The 25,253-nt window shown below is 43.8% G+C and overlaps 1 protein-coding gene across 1 annotated transcript in view; it reads left to right on the top strand.

The window, feature by feature from the left end:
* The first annotated feature begins 2,401 nt into the window (after window positions 1-2,401).
* MDC1 (mediator of DNA damage checkpoint 1) overlaps window positions 2,402-25,253 on the top strand; it is a 34,465-nt gene continuing 11,613 nt past the window's right edge. The window contains exons 1-8 of the mRNA XM_029286028.1: window positions 2,402-2,531; window positions 5,084-5,568; window positions 6,774-6,784; window positions 7,772-7,822; window positions 12,020-13,521; window positions 15,468-15,563; window positions 20,227-20,700; window positions 22,753-23,226. Of these exons, the coding sequence (XP_029141861.1) occupies window positions 2,402-2,531; window positions 5,084-5,568; window positions 6,774-6,784; window positions 7,772-7,822; window positions 12,020-13,521; window positions 15,468-15,563; window positions 20,227-20,700; window positions 22,753-23,226 (3,223 nt within the window). The remainder of the gene's footprint in view (window positions 2,532-5,083; window positions 5,569-6,773; window positions 6,785-7,771; window positions 7,823-12,019; window positions 13,522-15,467; window positions 15,564-20,226; window positions 20,701-22,752; window positions 23,227-25,253) is intronic.

Raw genomic sequence — 25,253 nt, 5'->3', positions numbered from 1 at the left:
TACACCAAGATCTGTAAGGATTAGTACAGGTGGACTTCGACTTTCTGCAAATTTATCTTGCTAAGCGAGACAGTTGTTAAGTGAGTTTTGTCCTATTTTACGACTTTTCTGGCCAGTTATTAAGCAAATCACTGCAGTTGTTAAGTTAGTAACACAGTTGTCAGCAGCATCTGGCTTCCCCATCGACTTTGCTTGTCAGGAGGTCTCAAAAGGGGATCGATCACATGACCCCGGGATGCTGCAACTGTCATAAATATGAACCAGGTGCCAGGCATCTGAATTTTGATCATGTGACCGTAGGGATATTGCAACAGTCGTAAATATGAAAAATGGTCATAAGTTGCTTTTTTTCCTGTGCTGTTGTAACTTTGAAGGGTCACTAAAAAACCTGTTCTAAGTGGAGGACCACCTGTATATTGCTTTGTCTTTCACACAGCTGGAAGCAAGTAAAAGTGGATTGTATTGCATTTGTGTGTAAATTTCTATGTTCTTTAAGGTTTATGATAGATAGAACTTCAAGAGATAACCAGGCCTAATTTGTGATTGTTGAATTTGTTTTTACCTCTGCTACTGTTTTTTTATACTTTCTTTTTCTTTAGTATTGTCAGGGTTAAAGTCTTCATCCTGGTTCATCCAAGCCGGGGATAAATAAGCAACATGGTGACTGCTTTGGGAAGAAGGTTACAGTTTATTGAAGAGGCAAAAAGATGGTTCTTGCAGGAAAGAGCAGAGGGAAGAAGGGGGTGAGCACATGGGCAGTAGGTTTTTATACCCCCTCTAGCCTTTTGTTTGGAATAGTTTCCTGTTCCTGTGGCATGAACTTTGAGGCTATTTCTGAGTGTTTTTCTAGGCCTTGATATCTGTGGTTTAATCCTATTATTATATCCTGCTTCCCTGGTGATGGGGCTAATGACTCCTAGAGTTTGGGTAGGGTATGCAGATTTTAAGTCTTTTTGTCTTGACACAACTTTCTGATGGTTTTACATTTGCATTTGTATAGGGCTGGCTCTTTCTTGGGGCAGAGATTTGAGGCCAGAGAGATTTGGTTTCTGCTTTTAAAAAAAATCCCTTTGAGGAAAAATATATTTTTTCTGCCCTTTTAATATTTCCTTCTCTGGGGCTCTGACTTCCCACAGTATCATTAGCTATCCAGAGTCATGAATTTCAAGTAGGTAGGAAGAAAGGAACGAAGGAATGAACGAATCACTGCAAATGTAAAAAATACATTCCTGTAATTATATGCATTTGCCTGAGAGCAGAGGGATTTCCGCATTGAAAGAAATATAAAACTTCATCTCTAACACTGCCAACCTAATGAGGATGATGAGGATGATGATGATGAAGATGGGGATCTTCAGAAACTAGCTTTAGCTAATCTAATTATGGGTATGAGTCTAAATTGACTGCAAAAAAGCATATTCAGGGGAAACATTAAACGGGTGAACAAAATTAGATGAAAAATGCAAAGGGGCCATTATTTCATTTAACGAAGTATCGGGTTTCCCCTCTCAAAAGGATCTGAATTAAAAAATTGCATGAAAATTGTAGCGTACGGCTTTTGGTTCAGGGCTGAAAAAAAATATCCGGGGTCACTTGGCACCTCTGCTGCCACCCACCGGTCGTTCGGATTTTGCAGCCCAGATCTGGCAATTTACTTTTAGCGTGGCAGTCTCAGCCTACGGCGCTTCCCATAGTATTAACAATATTATTTCCTATGAACGGCATCGACTTCCGCTGTGCGGAGGCAAAAAAAACGGATTGCAGAAAACTCCGATAAGAGAGGCTAGCCTTGAAAAGCAACTCTATGGTTGTCCTCCAGGGGTACGACAACACTCTCTAGCCTGGCGTTTCCCCCCTCTCTATGGTCTTTTCCCCCTGGGTCTTTCATTGGTTCTGGGACAAGCGGGGAGAAGGTCAGACCGTTTACTCTCCGTTTTCCAGGACTCGAATGGTCCAATCAAGAGAAGGAAGGCTTTTAAGCGGCAGCGGAGTGGACGAATGAAAACCCTTCCTGCCGAGAGAGGTGGGACGCGTCCAGAAAGAGCGGTCGCCCTCCTTCGCTTTTAGGGTTGCTCGGAGGTGGGGGTGCAAGGAAGGCAATTTCCACCATCTCCTTTTTCCCCCTGATTTTAGCTGAGATCTCCTTCACCGGCTTCCCGCAGTTTAGTCGGGAAAGGGCTTGCTGCGACTTTAAGGCTTAAAGGGCCATGCCTCTAAAAAAGTTGGCTGCCCAGTAAGGTGGGAGGAGGAAGAGGGGGAAAAAACAGGAATTGGGGGCATCGCCAAGATCGGGGAAAGGATTAACGCCAGGAAGGGAAAACGGCGATTCGGATCTATAAAGCGAAGCGGGGCAGGTTTCCACTCTGCAGGAGAATATTTCCTTTTTTTTTTTTATTGCAGGATGGAACAAACTCAGTTACTGGAGTGGGATGGAGAAGGCGATTCTACTGATGGGTCTGATGCTGCAGGGGAGACCCCTAAACCGGTGGGGCGCTTGCAGCTGCTGAGCAGCAAGTACGGCCCTGAGAAAGGTAAGGCCTTCTTGGAGCGGTGTCTTCCTTAGAGCTACAGGTGACCTGGTGGCTATATAAGTCCCAGTTTCTCCAAAGCACCCCGAAGGCAAGAGAAGAAACGATGGATGGAAACTAATCAAGGAGAAAAGCAACCTGGAATTAAGGAGAAACTTCCTAACAGTGAGAACAATTAAACAGTGAAACAGCTTGCTTTCAGAAGTTGTGGGTGCTTCATCACTAGAAGTTTTTAAGAACAGCCACTTGTCTGAAATGGTATGGTCTCCTGCTTGAGCAGGGGTTTGGACTAGATCAGGGATAGGCAAACTTGGCTCTTTTATGACTTGAGGACCTCAACTCCCAGAATTCCTGAGTCAGCATGGCTGGTTCAGGAATTTTGGGTATTGAAGTCCACAAGTCATAAAAGAGGCAAGGTGCCTACCCCTGGACTAGATGAACTCCAAGGTCCCTTCCAGCTCCGTTCTGATCGATTGATCACTCCAGATTCATATTTACTGATATCAAAGCGTATTTTTGCTGTAGAGTGTGCTTCCTTCCTAACCCACGGTCTATAAAAAGACTGATATGTTTACAATATCAGTGTGTTCGGTGCATATTTGCTTGTTGCTATTTTGCATGATTGATGGGTTCTTAATGTTCTCTATGCTTGCTTCACTTCCTGCAGATGTTTCAGTTCCAGGCTACATAAGTTCATCAAGGTGTGGGGGAATAGTTGTAGGATGTTTACATGTGGTAGCTTGCCTTACCAGCCTTGATAGGGTATTATTTCTTCCTTGATTGGATGGGACATTTTTGGGACAGCCCTGATGATGTTACCTAGCTTGGATAATGAAACATCTGCAAGAAAACAACCAAGCTAAGAGAGCACCAAAGCTCCCTCATTTCAACCCTGAGCTACAAATATTCTGCTTTATTGGGGACATTGTTTCTTCTTTGATTGGTCTTGTTTATCTGGAGCTGGTTCTTGCTTATCTGGCTGTTGACTAATTAGCATGTGAGAAAAACTGATGAGGGATTAGGGCTCTTTGCTCCTGTTTTTGAACCTCAATTGCTTCCTTTCTTGAAGGGGCTTGTTGAGAGAGAGTACAGATTTTGATGCGTCTTTTAAATGTTTGATTCCTCTCAATGATCTGCTTCTAGGAAGTTTCTTGGATTTTTGATCTGGCTTGGTCTGGTAAGATGTCAGCAGTTTCAATAACAATAACAATAATAATAAAGCTGGAAGGGACCCTGGAGGTCATCTAGTCCAACCCCCTGCTCAGGCAGGAAACCCTATACCATTTCAGACAAATGGCTGTCCAGTCTCTTCTTAAAAACTTCCAGTGTTGGAGCATTCACTACTTCTGGAGGCAGGTTGTTCCACTGGTTAATTGTTCTAACTGTCAGGAAGTTTCTCCTCAGTTCTAGGTTGCTTCTCTCCTTGATTAGTTTCCATCCGTTGCTTCTTGTCCTGCCTGAATAGCTTGACTCCCTCTTCTTTGTGGCAGCCCTTGAGATATTGGAATACTGCTATCATGTCCCCCCTCGTCCTTCTCTTCATTAAACTAGACATACCTCAATGAAAATTGTGATTGAATGCATTAGGTCTAAATCTAACTCCTGGTGACTCCAGGGACAGTTTCTTGCAGTTTTCTTGGTGACATTTTTGAAAATGATTTGCCCTAGCCCTTTTCTAGGGATGAGAGTGACTGGCCCAAAGTCCCCCAGCTGGCTTCTATACCCAAATCAGGATTAGAACTCATGGTCCCCTAGATTCTATTTCAGCACCTTAACTTAGATCAAGCCAGTCCTCATTTATGCGTGGCTGGCCTTTCATGAGGTTTCTGTACCGAATGACAGAAATGGGAGTAAGTCTAAAAATTCAAGGAAAGATGGAATTCCTTATAATCATTCATAACTAAATTGTTGAGCAAACCTTTTGACCTACCTTGATGAAAGCATGGTTAGATTTCCAGGATCTAAATTGGTGATGGGGGAAAGCTTGAAAATGTATTTATTTATTAAATCCCAATTATATTGTTGCCCTTCCCCCCGCAAAAAGTAACTCTGGAGAGTATACTCAAATAATATTGAATATAATGTTTGAATATTATATTCAAATAGAAAAACAAATATATAAAAACAATTGTTATCAAACTATAAAAAGTCATTGTTAAAATTGAAAATACTATATTTTTCAATACATATTTATAAAACCTATGTATGACTTTTATAACTGCTTTTGGATAGCATCTATTTTGCCAGTGTTTTTCACTTGATTTCACCACGTGCTTAAGTAAAACTAGGTTTCTGTGGCAACCATGAAAGTAAGGGTTTCCGTGGAGAAGAACCAACTAAAAGTCAAGAGGGCAGCCTCAACCAAATCAAAGGCCCGCCCCCTTGTTTATGTTCATTGCAATGCGATTTTAAAAAGGGCGGGCCTTTGGTCACATTGTTGCGGCTGTCATCTTGAATTATTATTTTTTTTTACCCTCCTGCATGGAAATAAAACAGATCACCCAAAGGAGATTTTTTTTTTCTTCATGTGTATTGTGTATTCTCTCTCTCTCTAGATTTCTGGATCTACCCTGGCGAGAACACCATTGGTCGCTTGGAAAGCTGTCACGTCTGCTTGCCTGCCAATTCTGTTTCCAAAGCGCATGCGGTGATCGAGGTCCCCTCCTCCCGCGGGCCCCACCTTTTGTACGATCGGGGCAGCTTGAACCGGACTCGGCGCCAGCGGGTGGCCTTGATCCCACAGGTCCGCTACAGCCTCCAAGATGGGGACACCTTGGTTTTTGGAGATGTGGCATGCCAGTACTTCATCCTGGTCCCGGATACCGATTGTGACTCCCTGGAGGAATCCATGGCAGTGCCACCCACCCAGGAAAGGGTGGAGGCCAGTGCACTGGTCATTGAGGAAACACCTGCGCCGGGCAGGAGAATAGGCTTTGGGCAAGTTCTGGTCCAGGATTCTGACAAGGAAGAGGAAGGGGAGGAAGTGATCAATGGGACAGGAAGCAACTTGCACCAGACAGCAAGAGACGGTAAGGAATCAGTGTTCAGATTGGGGCCTTTGCTCTGGCAGCCGCAGGATCTGTACTACAAGTATTCTTTGACTCACAACACTTCATTTAATGGCTGGTCGAAGTTACAACAGCACTGAAAACAGTGACCTACGACCGTTTTTTACACGACCATTGCAGTATCCCCAGGGTCACATGATCAAAATTCGGACGCTTGGTAACTGATATTTCTGATGGTTACAGTGTCCCGGGGGTGTCATGTGATCCCCTTTGCGACGACTTGACAAGCAAAGTCAGTGGGGAAGCCAGATTCATTTAACAACCATGCTACTAACTGAACAACTGCAGAGATTTACTTAACAACTCTGGCAAGAAAGGTCGTAAAAACGGGCAAAACTCACTTAACAACTGTCTCGCTTAGCAACGGAAATTTTGCGTTCAATTGTGTTCGTAAGTCGAGGACTACCTGTATTAAATTCCTCAACTAAAACAACCAGATCTTTGAATGCGAAGTTATCCTTTGGTTCTTGGGAGAGCCAAAAAATAACCGAATGTAAGATTGACTCAGAAATCACCTTTGTGGGGGTCCAGGCGTTCATTTTGTCATTCCTTCCTTTAGAAAAACACAAGAAGTTCCTAATCTTTGTGAATTACGTTTGAAAATTGAATTGCAAAGGTTTCCCGGGAGGGCTGGGAATGTCCCAGGTCTTCGTATCTTCTCTGTTTCACTTCTGTTCATGACTGAGAAAATCAATATAACACATACAGGAAGTCCTTGAGTTACAACCGGTCACTTAGCAACTGTTTGAAGTTACAATGGATTCTCAAAAAGGTACTTACGACCCTGTTCCACAATCACAATGCTTGCCCTCCCCCCTGCACAGCCATGTGAACACATTTGGGGGGGTTCGGCAACCAACCCACATTTATGGCTGTTAGCAGTGTCACATGGTCACTTGGCTGCAAATAATAATAATAATAGTAGTAGTAGTAGTAGTAGTAGTAGTAGTAGTAGTAGTAGTAGTAGTAATAATAATAATAATAATAATAATAATAATAAAAATTGGAAGAGACCTTGGAAGTCATCTAGTCCAACACCCTGCTCAGGCAGGAAATCAGCATGCAGACACATGACTCCAGGTGTGTGGGAGTGACTGATGGAATGTCAAATCCAGGTTATAAATATCCCCAGGTAGGTCCATCGTAACTTCAACAACAACAATAATAAAGTTGGAAGGGACCTTGGAGGTCATCTAGTCCAACCCCCTGCTCAGGCAGGAAACCCTATACCATTTTGGACAAATGGCTGTCCAGTCTCTTCTTAAAAACTTCCAGTGTTGGAGCATTCACCGCTTCTGGAGGCAGGTTGTTCCACTGATTAATTGTTGTAACTGTCAGGAAATTTCTCCTTAGTTCTAGGTTGCTTCTCTCCTTGATTAGTTTCCATCTTTTGCTTCTTGTCCTGCCTTCAGGCGCTTTGGAGAATAGCTTGACTCCCTCTTCTCTGTGGCAGCCCCTGAGATATTGGAAGACTGCTATCATGTCCCCCCTCGTCCTTCTCTTCATTAAACTAGACATACCCAATTCCAGCAGCCGTTCCTCATATGTTTTAGCCTCCAGTCCCCTAATCATCTTTGTTGCTCTTCTCTGTACTCTTTCTAGAGTCTCAACAATTTATGCTGAAAACCGGTGTTTACTTCTGTTTCCAGCAAAAAAAAACAGCGAATAGTGGGTTTGCTTTATGACCACAGCGTTTGCTTAATGACTGCTACAGAAAAGGTTGTAAAGTTGGGTCGGCCACATGTATTGATTTAGCGTATAACAAAATAATGGGTCAGTTACATGATGACCTGCTTTACAACCATCGTGACTTAAGCCTGTAATTGCCAAGCTCAGTTACAGTCATAAGTCAAGGACTTATATTTGAGAGATGGGCAGCCATATACATTGATTTAAATTAATCTTTTAACCGGAGAAGATGTTGTTTAGACCCAATTAATGTACGTTTTCCCAAAAATGTTAACAAATGTGTATAGGAAGGCAATTGATGTGGGATGAAATTTTCCTGTGGAACATTTTCTGGCATTTCCCCCCCCACCGCCACTGCTTTGAACACTGTTAAAGTGAAAAGAATAGAAAATGCCTTAATGCTGATTTTTCTTATTTCCATCTTTCTTCTTTACCAACAGAGTCTGGTTGCTCTAACAAAAATGGCGTAGGAGAAGGACAAGTGAGTTTGGCTTCCTTTGGTGTCTCTTCTCCCTCGTCTACGGTGGTGCCTGAAAGGTAAGTCATCATGTAGCAACTTCCTTGGGGTTAAAACCTGGAATATTTTTGCATTTTCGAAAGGCGTATAAGGCAAGGTTTATGCATTATGTTAAATTATGGTTTGTTACAACCATTATTTATAGGGACTACCTAGCAGTTGTTTGGGTTCACAGAACACACTACAACATAGAACAGGGGTCTTCAATCTTGGCCCTTTTATGACTTGTGGACTTCAACTCCCAGAATTCCTCAGCCAGGCACGCTGGCTGAGGAATTCTGGGAGTTGAAGTCCACAAGTCATAAAAGGGCCAAGATTGAAGACCCCTGACATAGAATAATGGATTGGAAGAAACCTTGGAGGTCTCCTAATCCAACCCGCTGCTTGATCGGGAGTCACTCAACCATTCTGGACAAATGGTTGTCCAATCTTTTCTTGAAAACCTCCACTGATGGAGCACCCACAATTTCTGGAGGCAAGCCATTTCACTGATTAACTGTACTCACTGTCAGGAAATTTCTTCTTAATACTATGCAGGTTTACCAACTAAAGTGCTTTGACTGAGAGAATAGGCTAAATTTAAACCTGACAAAGCACATTATAACTTAGCATGTTGTGAACACGGCCTGAGTCTATGGTAGGAAGAATTAGATTAATCTGTGGAAGGTTGAACCTCTCCATAGTTAATACATAATGGAATTGCTTGCTCAAATTCGTGCGTAGCATGTTTCTGATTAAGACATGTAAGGGTGGGTTAGTGGCTGGGTGTGACTCCCTGTGTGTTAATTTTCAAGAGACCGTCTTTGAGGAAAATGAGTGGTTTAGAAATAGAAAATATAAATAAAATAAACCAGATGCCGGATAGGCGGATGGCCTGCTTCTGCTTCACACTGCATACATTTTAGAAAAGAATTATGTTTGAATTTTGATGAATGAATCATGACAGATAGTCCTCGACTTACAATCCTAATTGAGGCCACAATTTTAATCAGAAATCATGAGGGCAGTTGTTAAGTGAATGTTGTGGTCATTAAGCAAACTTGTTGTTTATTATGGGGTGTTTTTTTTGTTGTTGCCAGAGACCAGAAATAAATGCCCCCCAAAATGTCATAAATCATGGTTAACTAACTGAGATGCTGCAAATGGCCCTAAATGCGGTCATGTGACAGCAAAACTTTTTGAACCAAAATACTTCAAATGGGCTAACTTGCCAAATGTGTCCGAAGTCTGAGATCCATGTCTCCTGTTGAACTGAATTTTGGCAAATTTTGTAAAACTTTTTGACATCGACACAATCATAAAGTAGTTTATGACATGATACAAAATGAGGTACAACATTTCCTGTGCTGATGTTTGACTGTGCTATAGAGTTCAACATGGGCTCTTCTTGAGGCAGATACCTCTCTAAATATATCCTTGAATTTTTAAGAAAGTTTCAAATAGAAGGAGTCCCTGACTTACAACCATTCATTTAGTGACTGTTCGAAGTTACAGTGACACCGGAAAAATTGACTTATGACCGTTTTTCACACTTTATGACCATTTCAGCATCCCCAAAGTGATGTAATCAAAATTTGGATGCTTGGCAACTGGTTCATATTTATGACGCTTGCTGTGTCCCGGGCTCATGTCATGAGCTGCAACCTTCTGACAAGCAAAGTCAATGGGGAAGTCAGATTCACTTAACAACCACATTACTAACTTAACAACTGCAGTGATTCGCTTAACAACTGTGACAAGAAAGATGGTAAAATGGGGCAAAACTCACTTAACAACTGTCTTGCTTAGGAATGGGGATTTGGGGTTCAATTGTCGTCATAAGTTGAGGACTACTTGTACATTAGAATCTCTGCCGTTGTGGAAGGCAGCCATTGAAGAATCTGGTAAGGAAATATCTCTTAAACCATGATCCAACAGATCGCGGCGCTGTCTTGTTAGGTCAGTAAAAGCACGGCTAACTAAATGATATTCAGTGTATAACTAAATACAGGAAGATTTGAGGTCTAGAGTGCTGAGTTAGCTGTAGACTTTGCTGTCAGGAGTTGTGATGATGGCAGCCAATTTAGATGCTTTTAAAGAGGATTGAGAAGGTTCATAGAGGATTAAGTTATCAGTGGCTTATTTATGGCTGTTTACAGCCTCCTGAACCAGAAGGAGCTGGTCTTTAATATGGTTGCTAGGTAGCAACAGCAGGAGGAAACTTTTGCCCTCCAGTCACGGCTTGTCAACATCCTTGGTGCAGCCAGTTGGTGTCCACCTTGCCAGGTAGACAGGAATTCTGGGAGTTGAAGTCCATGAGTCATAAAAGAGCCAAGGTTGCCTATCAGTTTTTTTTTATCAAAATAAGAAATACAGGGAGTCCTTGACTTAACGACCACAACTGAGCCCAAATTTCCGTGGCTAAGCAAAACATTTATTTTACCACCTTTCTTGCCACAGTTGTTACGTGAATCGCGGCATTTGTTAGGTTAGTAACATGGTTGTTAAGTGAATCTGGCTTCCCTATTGCCTTTGCCTGTCAGAAAGGCGCAAATGTTGATCACATGACCCCGGGACGCTGCGACCGTCATAAATACGAGTCAGTTGCCAAGATTCTGAATTTTGATCACACTTAACGACCGTTGATGCTGCAATGGTCGTAAGTGTGAAAAACGGCCATAAGTCACTTTTTTCGGTGCCATTGTAACTTGAAACGGCCACTAAATGAACTGTTCTAAGTCGAGGACTATCTGTAAAACACAGAGCAGCTGGAAAATCATGAAAATCCTTCAGCAGAGCCAGGAAACAGGATCTGTCACAGACCTGGAGCTTGAGCCCAAAACCAGATTCTCAAGGTCCATCAGAGCTGGGGTCAAACCTAGTTCTGGAGCCCCAGGGGGGTCTTTAAACCTGGCAACTTTTAAGACTTGTAGAGTCCAACTCCCAGGCTGGCTGAGGAATTATGGGAGTTGAGCTCTACCAGTATTAAAATTGCCAGGTTTGGTTACCCTGTTCTAGAGGGATGATATTGCAATTGTTAAAAGTCTGATGAATGTAAATCAATAGTTGCTGTGATTATTGTATAAAAGCAGAAGCATTTCATATCAAATAGATAAAATATTTATGGTCCATGCAGGCGACAGGTGGTATCTGAGAAAAGTATCCGCCTTTCAATCATCGGCAGGACATCTTCCTTTTAGCATATGGAAATCTTGATATCTTAGTCCAGGAGTAGGCCACCTTGGCTCTTTTATGACTCGTGGACTTCAACTCCCAGAATTCCTGAGCCAGCATGGCTCAGCTTGGAAACCTCTCCCTTTCCCCTCAGCACGGCTGGCTCAGAAATTCTGGGAGTTGAAGTCCACGAGTCATAAAAGAGCCGAGGTTGCCTACCCCTGTCTTAGTCCCTATTAAAAACAAATGAAACACTCTTTTTTTTAAAAAAAAAATGAAAACTAGTTTGGATGTTTGTTTAATTGTTTAAAATATGGGATACCAGGCATTGTAATCTACTCCATCAAATGGATGCGAGGTTGGAAGGAGAGCTCCTTGACTTACGAGCATTCATTTAAAACCAGTTTGAAACCAGTTTGAAGTCAAACGTACGAGTGTTGCACCACCCCTACGATCCCGTGATCATATTTGGGTGCTTGGTGACTGGCTCACATTTATAACAACTGCCGCTCCCTGTGGTCACTGATGGCGACTTTTGACCTTTCCAGCCAGCTTCCAACAAACAAAGTCAATGGGGGAGTCAGGTTTGCTTAACGACTGCAGTGATTTATCATAATGACTGCAACAAAAAGTCGTGAAATTGGGAGTGGTCATGTGATACCTCGCTTAACGACCACAATGCTTATCGATAAAATTTCTGGTCCCAATTGCGGTTATAAGAGCCGTGGTGGCGCAGTGCTTAGGATGCAGTATTGCAGGCTATCTCTGCTGACTGTCAGGAGTTCGATCCTGACCGGCTCAAGGTTGACTCAGCCTTTCATCCTTCCGAAGTCGGTAAAAGGAGGACCCGGATTGTTGGGAGCAATATGCTGACTCTGTAAAACCGCTTAGAGAGGGCTGTGAAGCACTGTGAAGCGGTACATAAGTTTTAAGTGCTATTGCTATTGCTATAAGTTGAAGACCACCTGTATTTTTTCTAATTGGGAGAATAGTTCTAGATAGCAATGTAGAAAACTCCAATTACCGTAAGTTTAAATTGTTCTGCTTCCTGTTTGTTTCCCAAGTGACGATGAAAGTGGAGACCTTTCAGCCAGTGGCCCACCCTGCCCTGCCCTGCGTCTTTCCTTTGAGAGCCAGGATACTGAACGGGGCCCCACAGAGAATGGTGATGGTCATTCTTCCAGCAGAAAAGACTCCGGAGAACCCACAGCTGAAGAGGAGGGAGCTTCTACAGAACATGGCCCGGTGGAAGGCTTTCATTTGGACAGTGACACAGATGTAGAGGACGAAAACCAAATGGGTTGCATTTCCGAAGAACCAGCATCATTGCACTCATCAAAAAGGGATAGGGACCTAGAGGTGGACCCTGAGCCTGACCTGAATGAGTCTTCATTAATAGCTTCAGGAATCCATTGTCCCCAAACATCAGTTGAGCTGGGCAGTGATACAGATGCAGAAGAGACCATGGAAAGCCCAGCTGCCTTCAGATTAAAGCTCCCCTCCACTTTGGAAAAAGAAGATGATGACACCGACATGGAAGCAGAAATGGAAAGTCCAAGTGTTGTTGGTCCAGGGAAACATGAGCCTGTTTCCCCAAAAGAGGATGACTGCCAACAGCTGGAAGACAAAGAAGACCATGTCCAACTTGGTGGGGAAAAGGATGATACAGATGTGGAGGAGGCTTTGGATAATCCGGAAAGCGGTGTGAATGCCCTGCCTCCCACAGCCCATGAAGATGTTGACACAGATGTGGAAGGCTCCTCTGTCAAGGGGGAGGCTCCAGGCAGGACCAAGAACCACGAAGTTGGTGGAGACGGTGGCGGGGATGATACCGAGGAGGAAGTGATTAAACCGCGGCTGGAGAATTCAGAAGATACTTGTCCTCAGAGGACCTGTTCTTCAAGTGGCAAGGAGAACAGCCCGGATAGGGAAGAGATCCCCCTCAAGAGGATTGTGCCAGATGATCATTGCATTGGTGAGGGACTCGGCGACGTGGTTGGGTTGACACAAAATTCTAACGTCGAACTTGAGATGAGTTGCGAAGTCGGTGACACGTCTCCTAGGGACTTCGATAAGAAGGAGCCCCTGCCAAACCCCGAGCATCACAACCTGCCCGTACTCTTTCTGGGTAGCGATACAGATGGGGAAGAGGAGGCAGGTCATCCGGATGCAGAATCAAAGGAGAACCCGCAAGACTCCGGTGTGGAGTCCAGCAAAGGAAGTAGAGCGAGCCATTTGGGGGATCCAGATATCGGATCTCAGGGAAAACCTACATCTGTACAAGACAAGGACAGCGATACCGATGTGGAAGTGATGCCTGTGGGTCATGATAAATCCACAGCTCAAGACAGTGATACGGATACGGAGGACGTTGCTGCACCTTTACTAAGGAAACCCCTAGAAGAGAAAGGCGCGCAGTCGATAATCCCAGTGAGATCTGAGGCAGGAGAAGAGCAGTTGGCTTCTGCAGTAGGGGTTGGAGTGTCCCTCAAATCTCGTGAAGACAGTGAAGATACAGACGCAGAAAGAGAGGAATCCTATTCAGCAGACGAGAGCAACACCGATGGTAAGGAGAAAAGAGAGAGAGAAATTTCAAGTATTGTTGTCTCCATATTTCTATGGAGATTCCCACTCCTCCAGGTCATGGTTGTCCCAAAGATGCTTTTTCCAAAAGGCAACTGGACTTCCTTGTTTTGTTTTGTTTTCCTCTTGAAAACATTTCGTTTCTCATCATAAGAAGCTTCTTCCGTTCTGGCAAGCCAGGGCAAAGCCAGGACAGTTCTGGCAAGCTGAAGAAGTTTCTTGGATGAGAAATGAAACGTTTTAAAGAAGAAGAACAACAAGAAAGCCCAGTTGCCTTTTGGAAAAAGCATCTTTGGGACACCAGCTGGCTGGTTTTTTTCATCCTAATGTCGTGATTTCGTTAGGCAAGGTGTGTAAATTCCACTACTCTAATGGTACGGATTGAGTCGAAATGGGACAACTTGCCACGAGACAACTGGCTGTGGGACAATTTAACAATTCTATTTAATGACTTAAAAAAAATTTAAAAAAATATTTTAAATTTTTGCCATTCACATTTCATTCTGTCCCTCCTTTTGCACCCTTCTTTCAACGATTCTGTTCCACTATTTCTTTGATATTAAGGCAGTGATGGCGAACCTTTTAGAGACCGAGTGCCCAAACTGCAACCCAAAATCCACTTGTGCATCGTCGAGTGCCGGGTGGGTGTGGCCCATTGGGTGGGCGTGGCCCATTGGGTGGGCGTGGCTGCAGTGGTAATGGCAGATTGGGTGGGACTAAAAATTTAGTTCAATAAATTCCAACTTTGCAAGATCTTTTTTTCCCCCGCGAGAAGTTGAAATTGACTGATTGAACCTTTTTTTTTTTTTGCACACGGTGGCGGAGGCCTAAAGCGAAAAGGTTTTATAAAACCCAGTTGAAGGCCTAGGACTGGGACGACGGCGCGCATGCCCACAGAGAGGGCTCTGCGTGCCGCCTCTGGCACCCGTGCCATAGGTTCGCCACCACTGTATTAGGGTATTATTAGACAAATCCTGCAGGGAGTTGTTCTGAGGCGAGTTGCATCCCTTTCCAAACACTTCATCTTTTTCTTAAAGTAACGTAAGTAAAATATGTTCACATATTTATATGTAAGCATATCAGCACGTAATGATAGCAACACAGTAATGCATTAGTCATTACAAATGTCACAATCTCTTGATGTTAAAAAAAAATAGTAACAAATTATGTACACTGGTGCCTTGGGATTCATCGTTAATTGATTCTAGGAGGCACGATGAGTATCAAACAGATTTTTCCCGTAAGGAATAATGTAGTGAGTCAGAAGGCAGCCGACACCGACAACTTCTATCTTGCGCATCGAGTACCCAACAAACGATGAGTACCGGGACAAAATGTTTGTGTCAAAATGTGCTGAGCACCAAATTGGATGAGTTTCAAAACAGTGGAGTACCAAGGTTCTACTGCAGTGGTTCTCAACCTTTTTAATGCCACGACCCCCAACAGGTCGTAAATCAAGGACTAAACCGGTCGTAAGTCGAGGACTACCCAACCGGACTTTCCTGGGCAGGGAAAGTCCTTGACGTACGACCGGTTGGGTAGTCCTCGACGTACGACCGGTTTAGTCCTCGACGTACGACCGGTTTAGTCCTCGACTTACGACCGGTTGGGGTCGCGGCATTAAAAAGGTTGAGAACCACTGGTATAGGGTTTCCTGCCTGAGCAGGGGGTTGGACTAGATGATCTTCAAGGTCCCTTCCAACTTTACTACTATTATTATAAAGATATGGCCAGATAATTCCCTCTGTTGAACAGAGTCTCATTCAAAGACTGGCAGGTTCTAGAGATATTTTTAGAGACGTTGCTGTTTTCTGGTACTGTCTTAATAAGTAGGAAATGCCGTTTGGGTTATTTATCCATCTTTACTCGGGACTAAGCTGTACCTAATGTACCTAATACATTTCTTTCCACACTTTTCTCTTCTTTCAGACGAGGTTGATGTGTCCTTGCAGGCCACACAGTGTTACCTGCCAACTGAAACCACATCACCTAGACCTGAAAAAGCTGGAGGTATCACAGCTGCAGGTAAGAAACATTGCTGAACGTCTGGATCATCTGGAAGAGAAGAGACCCAGTGGGATAAAAGCCAGGAAGTTTGGCTCCTGGGTTCAGTGGCAGAAGAAAGTAACTAGGGCATGACAGACCAGGAGCTGTAGGTTAAGGCCCTGTGCAGATTATGGGTTGCTTATGTAGGGTTTGTGATCCCAAAGGAAAGGCTCATCTATTATCAGTGGAACAGAATGGACAGTAATCATAGTGACGATCCGTGGTTTTTGTGAACGTGCCTTCAGTGACAAATAGAAGATTAAACAGGAGGCAGTTGACAGGGAGAGAAGTTTAAACATCTAGAAATGGGTTGAGGACGAGAGAAATGGGTCATTTGTTATGATGGCTTTAGGAACCCTCTGAATTTTTGATAGACATGGATTAATAGTGGGAAAGAGTTATTAGGCCCCTAGTTAAGGATTTCATACAGACTTTGGGTTGGATAAGGAGGGAAACTAGATGCCAGCCTAGCTCTGAGCCTGCCTCCATCCATCAAGGCTCTATTCGTGTTCCTAAATGGTAATTTGGAAACAATCATGAAGAGAGTGACGAGGGGGAACATGATAGCAGTGTTCCAATATCTCAGGGGCTGCCACAAAGAAGAGGGAGTCAAGCTATTCTCCAAAGTGCCTGAAGGCAGGACAAGAAGCAACGGATGGAAACTAATCAAGGAGAGAAACAACCTAGAACTAAGGAGAAACTTCCTGACAGTTAGAATAATTAACCAGTGGAACAACCTGCCTCCAGAAGCGGTGAAGGCTCCAACACTGGAAGTTTTTAAGAAGAGACTGGACAGCCATTTGTCTGAAATGGTATAGGGTTTCCTGCCTGAGCAGGAGGTTGGACTAGTTAACCTCCAAGGTCCCTTCCAATTTTTTTTTTTATTATTATTATTATTATTATTATTATTATTATTATTATTATTATTATTATTATTATTATTATTATTATTATTATTATTATTATTATTATTATTAGGCCCCTAGTTAAGGATTTCATACAGACTTTGGGTCGGATAAGGAGGGAAACTAGACCCCAGCCTAGCTCTGAACCTGCCTCCATCCATCAAGGCTCTATTCGTGTTCCTAAATGGTAGTTTGGAAACAATCACGAGTTATACTGATGATGTTACCTATTTGGGTGATGAAATGTCTGCAAGAAAACAACCAAACTCAGGGAACACCAAGGACCCTATAATCAGTGGCATTTCTGGAATGCGTGGGGAGCCTTTTGAACGGCGGTTGATAAATCATAGTTAGAATTGGAAGTTCAGTTAGAAAAGGATCAGTGACTCCTACATTCTTTATTTTAGCTTTCTTAAAATGGATGTGGGCTATTTACTCCCTGGTCTGTGATTCTGGAGTACACCTGGTTGGCCGATGCGTGACACAAAAATTCTAGATTAGATGGACCCGTATCCTGATCCTCCAGAACCATTCTTCCTTTGCCATGCCTTATTCTAATAATGGATTTTTTCCCTTCAACTCTCTAAGTATCAGATTCCAATTGCGCTCTAGAAGAGGAGCCCACTCAGGCATTTGACTTCAGTTTACCCTTTTTACCCGCCAAATGTCAACTCAGAAATGGTGAGTCTTTTTTCCAACAAGAGGAGGTTTTTCCAAGATGGAATTTGTTGTCCAGGGCTAACCCAGATGACAGGGTCAAAAGGGGGGATATACATTCTTTTAGATTGCATTACTTGTATTGAATTTCTTGGTCCACGATCCATTTTTTTAAAATCAGTTTAATCTCTTTTGCACTTTGCTCTAAATCTCTCATTTGCTTATCTCCTTTTCATTGGTTCTACCTGAAAATTCCTTAATACATATTTAGGATCTGATCTCATTTTCTCAAGATCACGTTACAGGCAGTCCTCGATTTATGACCACAGCTGAGCCAAATTTTCTGTTGCCAAGAGAGAGGTATTAAGTGAATTTTGCTCTATTTTATCACCTTTCCTGCCACAGTTGTTAAGTGAATCATTGCAGTTGTTAAATAGTAGCGGTTGTTAAGTGCATCTGGCTTCCCCCATTGACTTTTGCTGGTCAGAAGGTCGCAAAAGGGGATCACATGACCCCGGGACACTGCGACCATCATAAATATCAGCCAGTTGCCAAGCATCTCAAATTTTGATCACTTGAGTATGGGGATGCTACAATGTTGTAAGTGTGAAAAACGGTCACAAGTCACTTTTTTCGGTGCTGTTGTATAACTTTGAACAGTCACTAAATGAGCTGTGGTAAATTGAGGACTACCTATATTCTAAAGCAGAGGTCTCCAACCTTTTGGGCACCAGGGACTGGTTACGTGAAAAGAGGTTTTTCCACAGACCGGAGGGGGCGTGGTTTTGTGTACTGCCTGCATCCCTCGGATGGGGCTTTGCTTATTTGTGTGGCTTATTTGCTGGCATGCCGCGGCCCAGTACCGGTCCACGGCCCAGGGGTTGGGGACCCCTGTTCTAAAGGAGCTACATCTGACAGCCCTTTTGTAGAAAAGAAATGCCTCAGAGTGGGGGAGAAAGTGTTTGTCTTTATAGCATATGGCAGTAGTGAGATTAGTTCACACCCCATCTTCTGTTTAGAGTACTCTCTTTAAAAAGTTCTTTGCATAGTTGAACTTTTCTGAGCTTTCTTAGAAAGCAATCTGGTCAAAGAAGAAAAGGTTGGGTTGGCAGGGCTTCTTGGATTTTCAGAAATATAATTAAGAGCATTTTGTATCAGCAAACGTAGATTCTGTAAGTAAAGAACGGTATTTACTTTATTTAAAGCATTTAAAGTCTTGTTCCTCAATGAAGAAACTTCTGCCTGAGGTTCACATAGATTGGTCTGTGTTTCTGCTTATACTGGTAGTCTTTGACTTATGAATGTAATGAAATCTGGAATTTCCACTGTAAGTCATGATGGTCGTAAGTCAAAACACCACATGACCAGATCCAGTTTTATGACTTTATTTTGTAGTGGTCATTAATCCAAGGCCACAGTCATTTAAATGAACATGGCGGTCATTAATACAAATTAATGTGTTCCTATGGGTGCTTTTTTTGCGGAAACCAACCGAAAAGGCTGAAACTGGCAAAAAATAAATAAATAGTAAATTGTGGCCATGTGATTGGAATACTTCAATTGGCTGTAAAGGTGAGCCAGTTACCAGGTGTCCGAAATGCAGTCATGTGACTGTGAGGGTCTGTGCAGCTGTTGGAACTTGATTGTAAAACTGCATCCAGTTTTGGTCACCACGATGTAAAAAAGATGCTGAGACTCTAGAAAGAGAACAGAGAAGAGCAACAAAGATGATTAGGGGACTGGAGGCTAAAGCATATAAGGAACGGCTGCTGGAATTGGGTATGTCTAGTTTAATGAAGAGAAGGACGAGGGGGGACATGATAGCAGCCTTCCAATATCTCAGGGGCTGCCACAAAGAAGAGGGAGTCAAGCTATTTTCCAAAGTGCCTGAAGGCAGGACAAGAAGCAATGGATGGAAACTAATCAAGGAGAGAAGCAGCCTAGAACTAAAGAGAAACTTCCTGACAGTTAGAACAATTAACCAGTGGAACAACCTGCCTCCAGAAGCGGTGAATGCTCCAACACTGGAAGTTTTTAAGAAAAGACTGGACAGCCATTTGTCCGAAATGGTATAGGGTTTCCTGCCTGAGCAGGGGGTTGGACTAGATGACCCCCAAGGTCCCTTCCAACTTTATTATTATTATTATTATTATTATTATTATTATTATTATTATTATTATTATTGTTGTTGTTGTTGTTGTTGTTGTTGTTGTTGTTGTTATTAGTTTTTTTGGGGGGAGGGTTCCATCATAACAGCGAATGGTTGCTAAGCAAGGACTACCTGTATTTTGAAAAGATGTGACACAAAAGGGTCGGCAAGGGTAAACAAAATATAGAAACAATTCACCAATTCTGCATGTGTTAAGTAACAGTTCTTATAAATGATCTCATCTCCCAACTTCCCCTGGGCAGAGTGCCCAATCGTGAGGTAAGCTGGGAATTGTAGTCCAGCAATAGCTTGGAAGGCCAGCTGTTGCTTACATCTGCATCAAGAATTGCCTTTAGATCCCAGTTTCCTGAAGCTCACACTTGATCTGCCTCTTGTCACTTGAGGTAGAGAGTGACAGGACAGCAGAACTGCCAAGGAGAAAGGAAGTGATAGCTTAGGACATTTTAAATTGTAGCTGGGCTGCTTCTAATAGACGGGGAGGGGAGCGATTGCAACTTGGTATGATAAACAGGAAGATCCTGGTAGAGCTTAAAAGTTTCCTTCACCTGATTCCCCTCTAAATAAATACATGGATTCTGGTCCCCATCCTTTCAGCAAGGATTGTTACTGGCCAATTTCCGGCCTTTTCCACAAAAATTGCACATAGGAATACATTAATTTGTGTTAACGACCGCCACGTTGGCTTAATGACTATGGCGTTGAGTTAAAGAGCGCTACAAAATAAAGTCGTGAAATCAGATCTGGTCCTGTGGTGCTTTGACTTACAATCATCATGACGTACAATGGAAATTCCAGATTCCATTACGTTGGGGATCAAGGCAATTGTCGCCCAGAATATCTGGAAGGGCATTAGGTAGGGAAGGCCTGCTTAGCCCTCAGAACAATTATTCTCCACTCGTTGTCCTCCTAGTAACCAGCTTACCTTTGAAAGACAACAGTTCTGACCAAGAAGATGATATGCTGGAAGCTACCCAGCCATATTGTCAGGAGCCCAAACCCGAAGTCTTAGCAGAGCTTTGCGAGGCCTTGGCTGGCAAAAAGAAGCTGGACCCAGAACGGCTTGTCCAGAACCAACCCGAAGGGGAGAAATGTTTTGAGCAGGTGCCTCAACCTGATTTCCCGGCTTCAACCTCTCCGGCGGGAGAAGAGACCACGCCCAGTCTTCCGGGAGACAACCCTCTGCCTCAGGCTATGGAGTTGCCCCCTCCGCAATCCTCCTTGCAGACAGCAGGGGGCGCCTCTGAAGAGGAAACCCAGTCTCTCTGCTCTCTGCAAATTCCCCTGGTGGCCAGCCAGCAGTCCTTGACTCCACAGGAAGAGAAGAGGGTGGAGGTCCCAGAAGGTGGAAGCCCTTCAGAGGTGATGCTCAGACAGAGTGAGGCAAGTGAGTGGCAAGCGCACGAAAAATGGTTTTAGGGGGAATGCATGGATTATGGTTCTGTGATGGGCGTTGTCGAAATGCATCGTGGGGGCATCTTTGATGAGCCTGTTTGATGTTTTTTTTTCTTTTTCTTACAAATATACATTTTATTTATTTATTTTATTTATTTATTAAATTTATATACCGCCCTATCTCCCTTGCGGGACTCAGGGCGGTGAACAGGCGATACTAAAAACCACAATAATAAATAAATAGTTTCTGTTTTAAAATCGAATTGAATAATAGGCCTGTTCTAAAAACACACCCGTAAAAAACCCCCCACTGAAACACAATCCAAACTACGCCAGGCCGGCCGCACGGAATAGATGGGCCTTCAGGGCTCGGCGAAAAAGGCGCAGGTCCGCAACTGTACGTAGGTCGGGGGGTAGGTCATTCCAGAGGGCAGGAGCTGCCACAGAGAAGGCTCTCCCCCTGGGGGTCGCCAGCCGGCATTGTCTGGCCGACGGCNACCGAAAAGGCTGAAACTGGCAAAAAATAAATAAATAGTAAATTGTGGCCATGTGATTGGAATACTTCAATTGGCTGTAAAGGTGAGCCAGTTACCAGGTGTCCGAAATGCAGTCATGTGACTGTGAGGGTCTGTGCAGCTGTTGGAACTTGATTGTAAAACTGCATCCAGTTTTGGTCACCACGATGTAAAAAAGATGTTGAGACTCTAGAAAGAGTACAGAGAAGAGCAACAAAGATGATTAGGGGACTGGAGGCTAAAACATATAAGGAAGGGCTGCTGGAATTGGGTATGTCTAGTTTAATGAAGAAGAGGACGAGGGGGGACATGATAGCAGTGTTCCAGTATCTCAGGGTCTACCACAAAGAAGAGGGAGTCAAACTATTCTCCAAAGTGCCTGAAGGCAGGACAAGAAGCAATGGATGGAAACTAATCAAGGAGAGAAGCAACCTAGAACTAAGGAGAAACTTCCTGACAGTTAGAACAATTAACCAGTGGAACAATCTGCCTCCAGAAGTGGTGAATGCTCCAACGCTGGAAGTTTTTAAGAAGAGACTGGACAGCTATTTGTCTGAAATGGTATAGGGTTTCCTGCCTGAGCAGGGGGCTGGACTCGATGACCTCCAAGGTCCCTTCCAATTTTATTATTATTATTATTATTGTTGTTGTTGTTGTTGTTAGTTTTTTTGGGGGGAGGGTTCCATCATAACAGCGAATGGTTGCTAAGCAAGGACTACCTGTATTTTGAAAAGATGTGACACAATAGGGTCGGCAAGGGTAAACGAAATTTAGAAACAATTCACCAATTCTGCATGTGTTAAGTAACAGTTCTTATAAATGATCTCATCTCCCAACTTCCCTTGGGCAGAGTGCCCAATCGTGAGGGAAGCTGGGAATTGTAGTTCAGGAATAGCTTGGAAGGCCAGCTGTTGCTTACATCTGCATCAAGAATTGCCTTTAGATCCCAGTTTCCTGAAGCTCACACTTGATCTGCCTCTTGTCACTTGAGGTAGAGAGTGACAGGACAGCAGAACTGCCAAGGAGAAAGGAAGTGATAGCTTAGGACCTTTTAAATTGTTGCTGGGCTGCTTCTAATAGACGGGGAGGGGAGCGATTGCAACTTGGTATGATAAACAGGAAGATCCTGGTAGAGCTTAAAGGTTTCCTTCACCTGATTCCCCTCTAAATAAATACATCGATTCTGGTCCCCATCCTTTCAGCAAGGATTGCTACTGGCCAATTTCCGGCCTTTTCCACAAAAATTGCACATAGGAATACATTAATTTGTGTTAACGACCGCCACGTTGGCTTAATGACTATGGCGTTGAGTTAAAGAGCGCTACAAAATAAAGTCGTGAAATCAGATCTGGTCCTGTGGTGCTTTGACTTACGATCATCATGACGTACAATGGAAATTCCAGATTCCATTACGTTGGGGATCAAGGCAATTGTCGCCCAGAATATCTGGAAGGGCATTAGGTAGGGAAGGCCTGCTTAGCCCTCAGAACAAACGAAGAACAATTATTCTCCACTCGTTGTCCTCCTAGTAACCAGCTTACCTTTGAAAGACAACAGTTCTGACCAAGAAGATGATATGCTGGAAGCTACCCAGCCATATTGTCAGGAGCCCAAACCCGAAGTCTTAGCAGAGCTTTGCGAGGCCTTGGCTGGCAAAAAGAAGCTGGACCCAGAACGGCTTGTCCAGAACCAACCCGAAGGAGAGAAATGTTTTGAGCAGGTGCCTCAACCTGATTTCCCGGCTTCAACCTCTCCGGTGGGAGAAGAGACCACCCCCAGTCTTCCGGGAGACAACCCTCTGCCTCAGGCTACGGAGTTGCCCCCTCCGCAGTCCTCCTTGCAGACCACAGGGGGCGCCTCTGAAGAGGAAACCCAACCTTTCTGCTCTCTTCAAATTCCCCTGGTGGCCAGCCAGCGGTCCTTGACTCCACAGGAAGAGAAGAGGGTGGAGGTCCCAGAAGGTGGAAGCCCTTCAGAGGTGATGCTCAGACAGAGTGAGGCAAGTGAGTGGCAAGCGCACGAAAAATGGTTTTAGGGGGAATGCATGGATTATGGTTCTGTGATGGGCATTGCCGAAATGCATCGTGGGGGCATCTTTGATGAGCCTGTTTGATTTTTCTTTTTTTTTTTCTTACAAATATAAATTTTCATAGTTCAGCTCTGAATAAGAGAGGTGAAGAGGCTTCCAACAGCCAGAAGCAGCGTTTCTCGACCGTGACAACTTGGTGAAGGCGGGTGGACTTCAACTCCCAGAATCCCCCTGGTTCCTGGAATTCTGGGAATTGAAGTCCACACCTCTTCAATTCGCCAAGTTCAAGAAACACTTGAGCCAGAGGCTGCAATGTCCACAAGAAAAAAAATTGGTTACAGATTTATAGCCGTCAACTTGTGCCATTTTTTTTTTGGAGATATCTCTAATAATTTTTGGAACGTTATATTTATTCACACACTTACCGGCTTTCCACTCACGTAAACTAGGGAGTGGCCCTAACATTTTCAGAACATATATTTTCTTAACAGGGATGTTATTATTTACTATTAATGTCAGTACTATTTTTTTTAATATATCGTAAAAAGTGACATCTATTGCTGGTCTATGACCGTAATAAAGTTATTATTATTATTATTATAGAGGCTGCAATTTACATTTAGGGCAGTGGTTCTCAACCTATGGGTCACGACCCCATTTGGGGTCGATCGACCATTTCACGGGGGTCGCCAAGCAAGGCTGTCCGCCATTTTTTTTCCCCTTTTCCGGCGGGTGCCTTACCTCCCTTGGGCTGGGCCAGCTGGTGGTCGGCCTGCTCCGTCTCTGCCGCTTGCCAGGTACACTTTGGCCGGCGCAGGGGGCGGAACCACGCATGCGCGGCGCTCCTGGGCAGGGCAAGTCCTCGACTTACGACCGGCTGGGTAGTCCTCGACTTACGACCGGTTTAGTCCTCGACTTACGACCGGTTTAGTCCTCGACTTAACGACCGGTTGGGGGGTCGCGGTATTAAAAAGGTTGAGAACCACTGATTTAGGGTGATACCAAGGGGCTGTGTTGCAGATGGCAAAGGCTCCAAATTATGTAATTTATGGAAATTTATTTGTTTTGTTTTTTTTTCAATTTCTATGGCCGCCCAACTCAGCCAAGTGATTTCGGGCAGCTTACGAGTCTTAAAACGTTAAAACAATTTCAAAAGCATTAAAACAATAAAAACATCCACAAAATAAATACAAACATAAACATCACCCGTGATGATTAATCTGCTAATAGTGAAGCCGAGCAATGGGGCCCTTCATACATTTTGAGTCCCAGGCCTGGGTACATAGCCAAGTATTCAAAATCCTGGATTTGTTTTCTTTTGCTCAGAACTGGAGAGGTTTTATCTCTGTTCTATTTGTGTTTTTGAAACACCATTGGGTGGACTTTAGAGCTTTTGCAGCCCTAGATTTGGAAACTATTCATCTTTGCTCTCAATCAAGTGTAGATATTTTTAAACCGGAGGGTCGTATTCCTCTTCCAGGCCTGGAGTTCCTTTCTGTCTTCTCCACATGTAAAGAGTTCTCGTTGGCTTCTCTTATTCTCCCATATCTTGAGATGCTGTTGCAAAAAGGCTCTTCTCTTCCTGCTTTAGCACAGCTTCATCCCGATCTCCTTGGGCAGAGAAAGCCGTGAAGCTTTTGTCTTGCAGCATAAATCCAAAATATTCCACGGGTCCGCTGGAACTGGTCTTTAGCTTCACTCCAGCAATGCTTGTGATTCCTTTCAAGATGAGTCATAGGCATCCTGTAGGCCACATGCAATCTGGATTGAGGGCTGCATGGGAAACATCACCTAGAACAGGAGTCCTCAACCTTGGCCACTTTAAGACTTGTGGACTTCAACTCCCAGAATTCCTCAGCCAGCAAAGCTGGCTGAGGAATTCTGGGAGTTGAAGTCCACAAGTCTTAAAGTGGCCAAGGTTGAGGACTGCTGACCTAGAGGGGGGTGGTGTCTAACAGGCTCAAATTGATACCTCCAAGTCCAAATAGAAGTTGTAGGTCA

The sequence above is a fragment of the Protobothrops mucrosquamatus genome, unplaced genomic scaffold (assembly GCF_001527695.2).
Source record: "Protobothrops mucrosquamatus isolate PMUCROS unplaced genomic scaffold, P.Mucros_1.0 scaffold2749, whole genome shotgun sequence".
Lineage (NCBI taxonomy): Eukaryota > Metazoa > Chordata > Lepidosauria > Squamata > Viperidae > Protobothrops > Protobothrops mucrosquamatus.
This window is presented reverse-complemented; position numbering and strand designations above follow the sequence as displayed.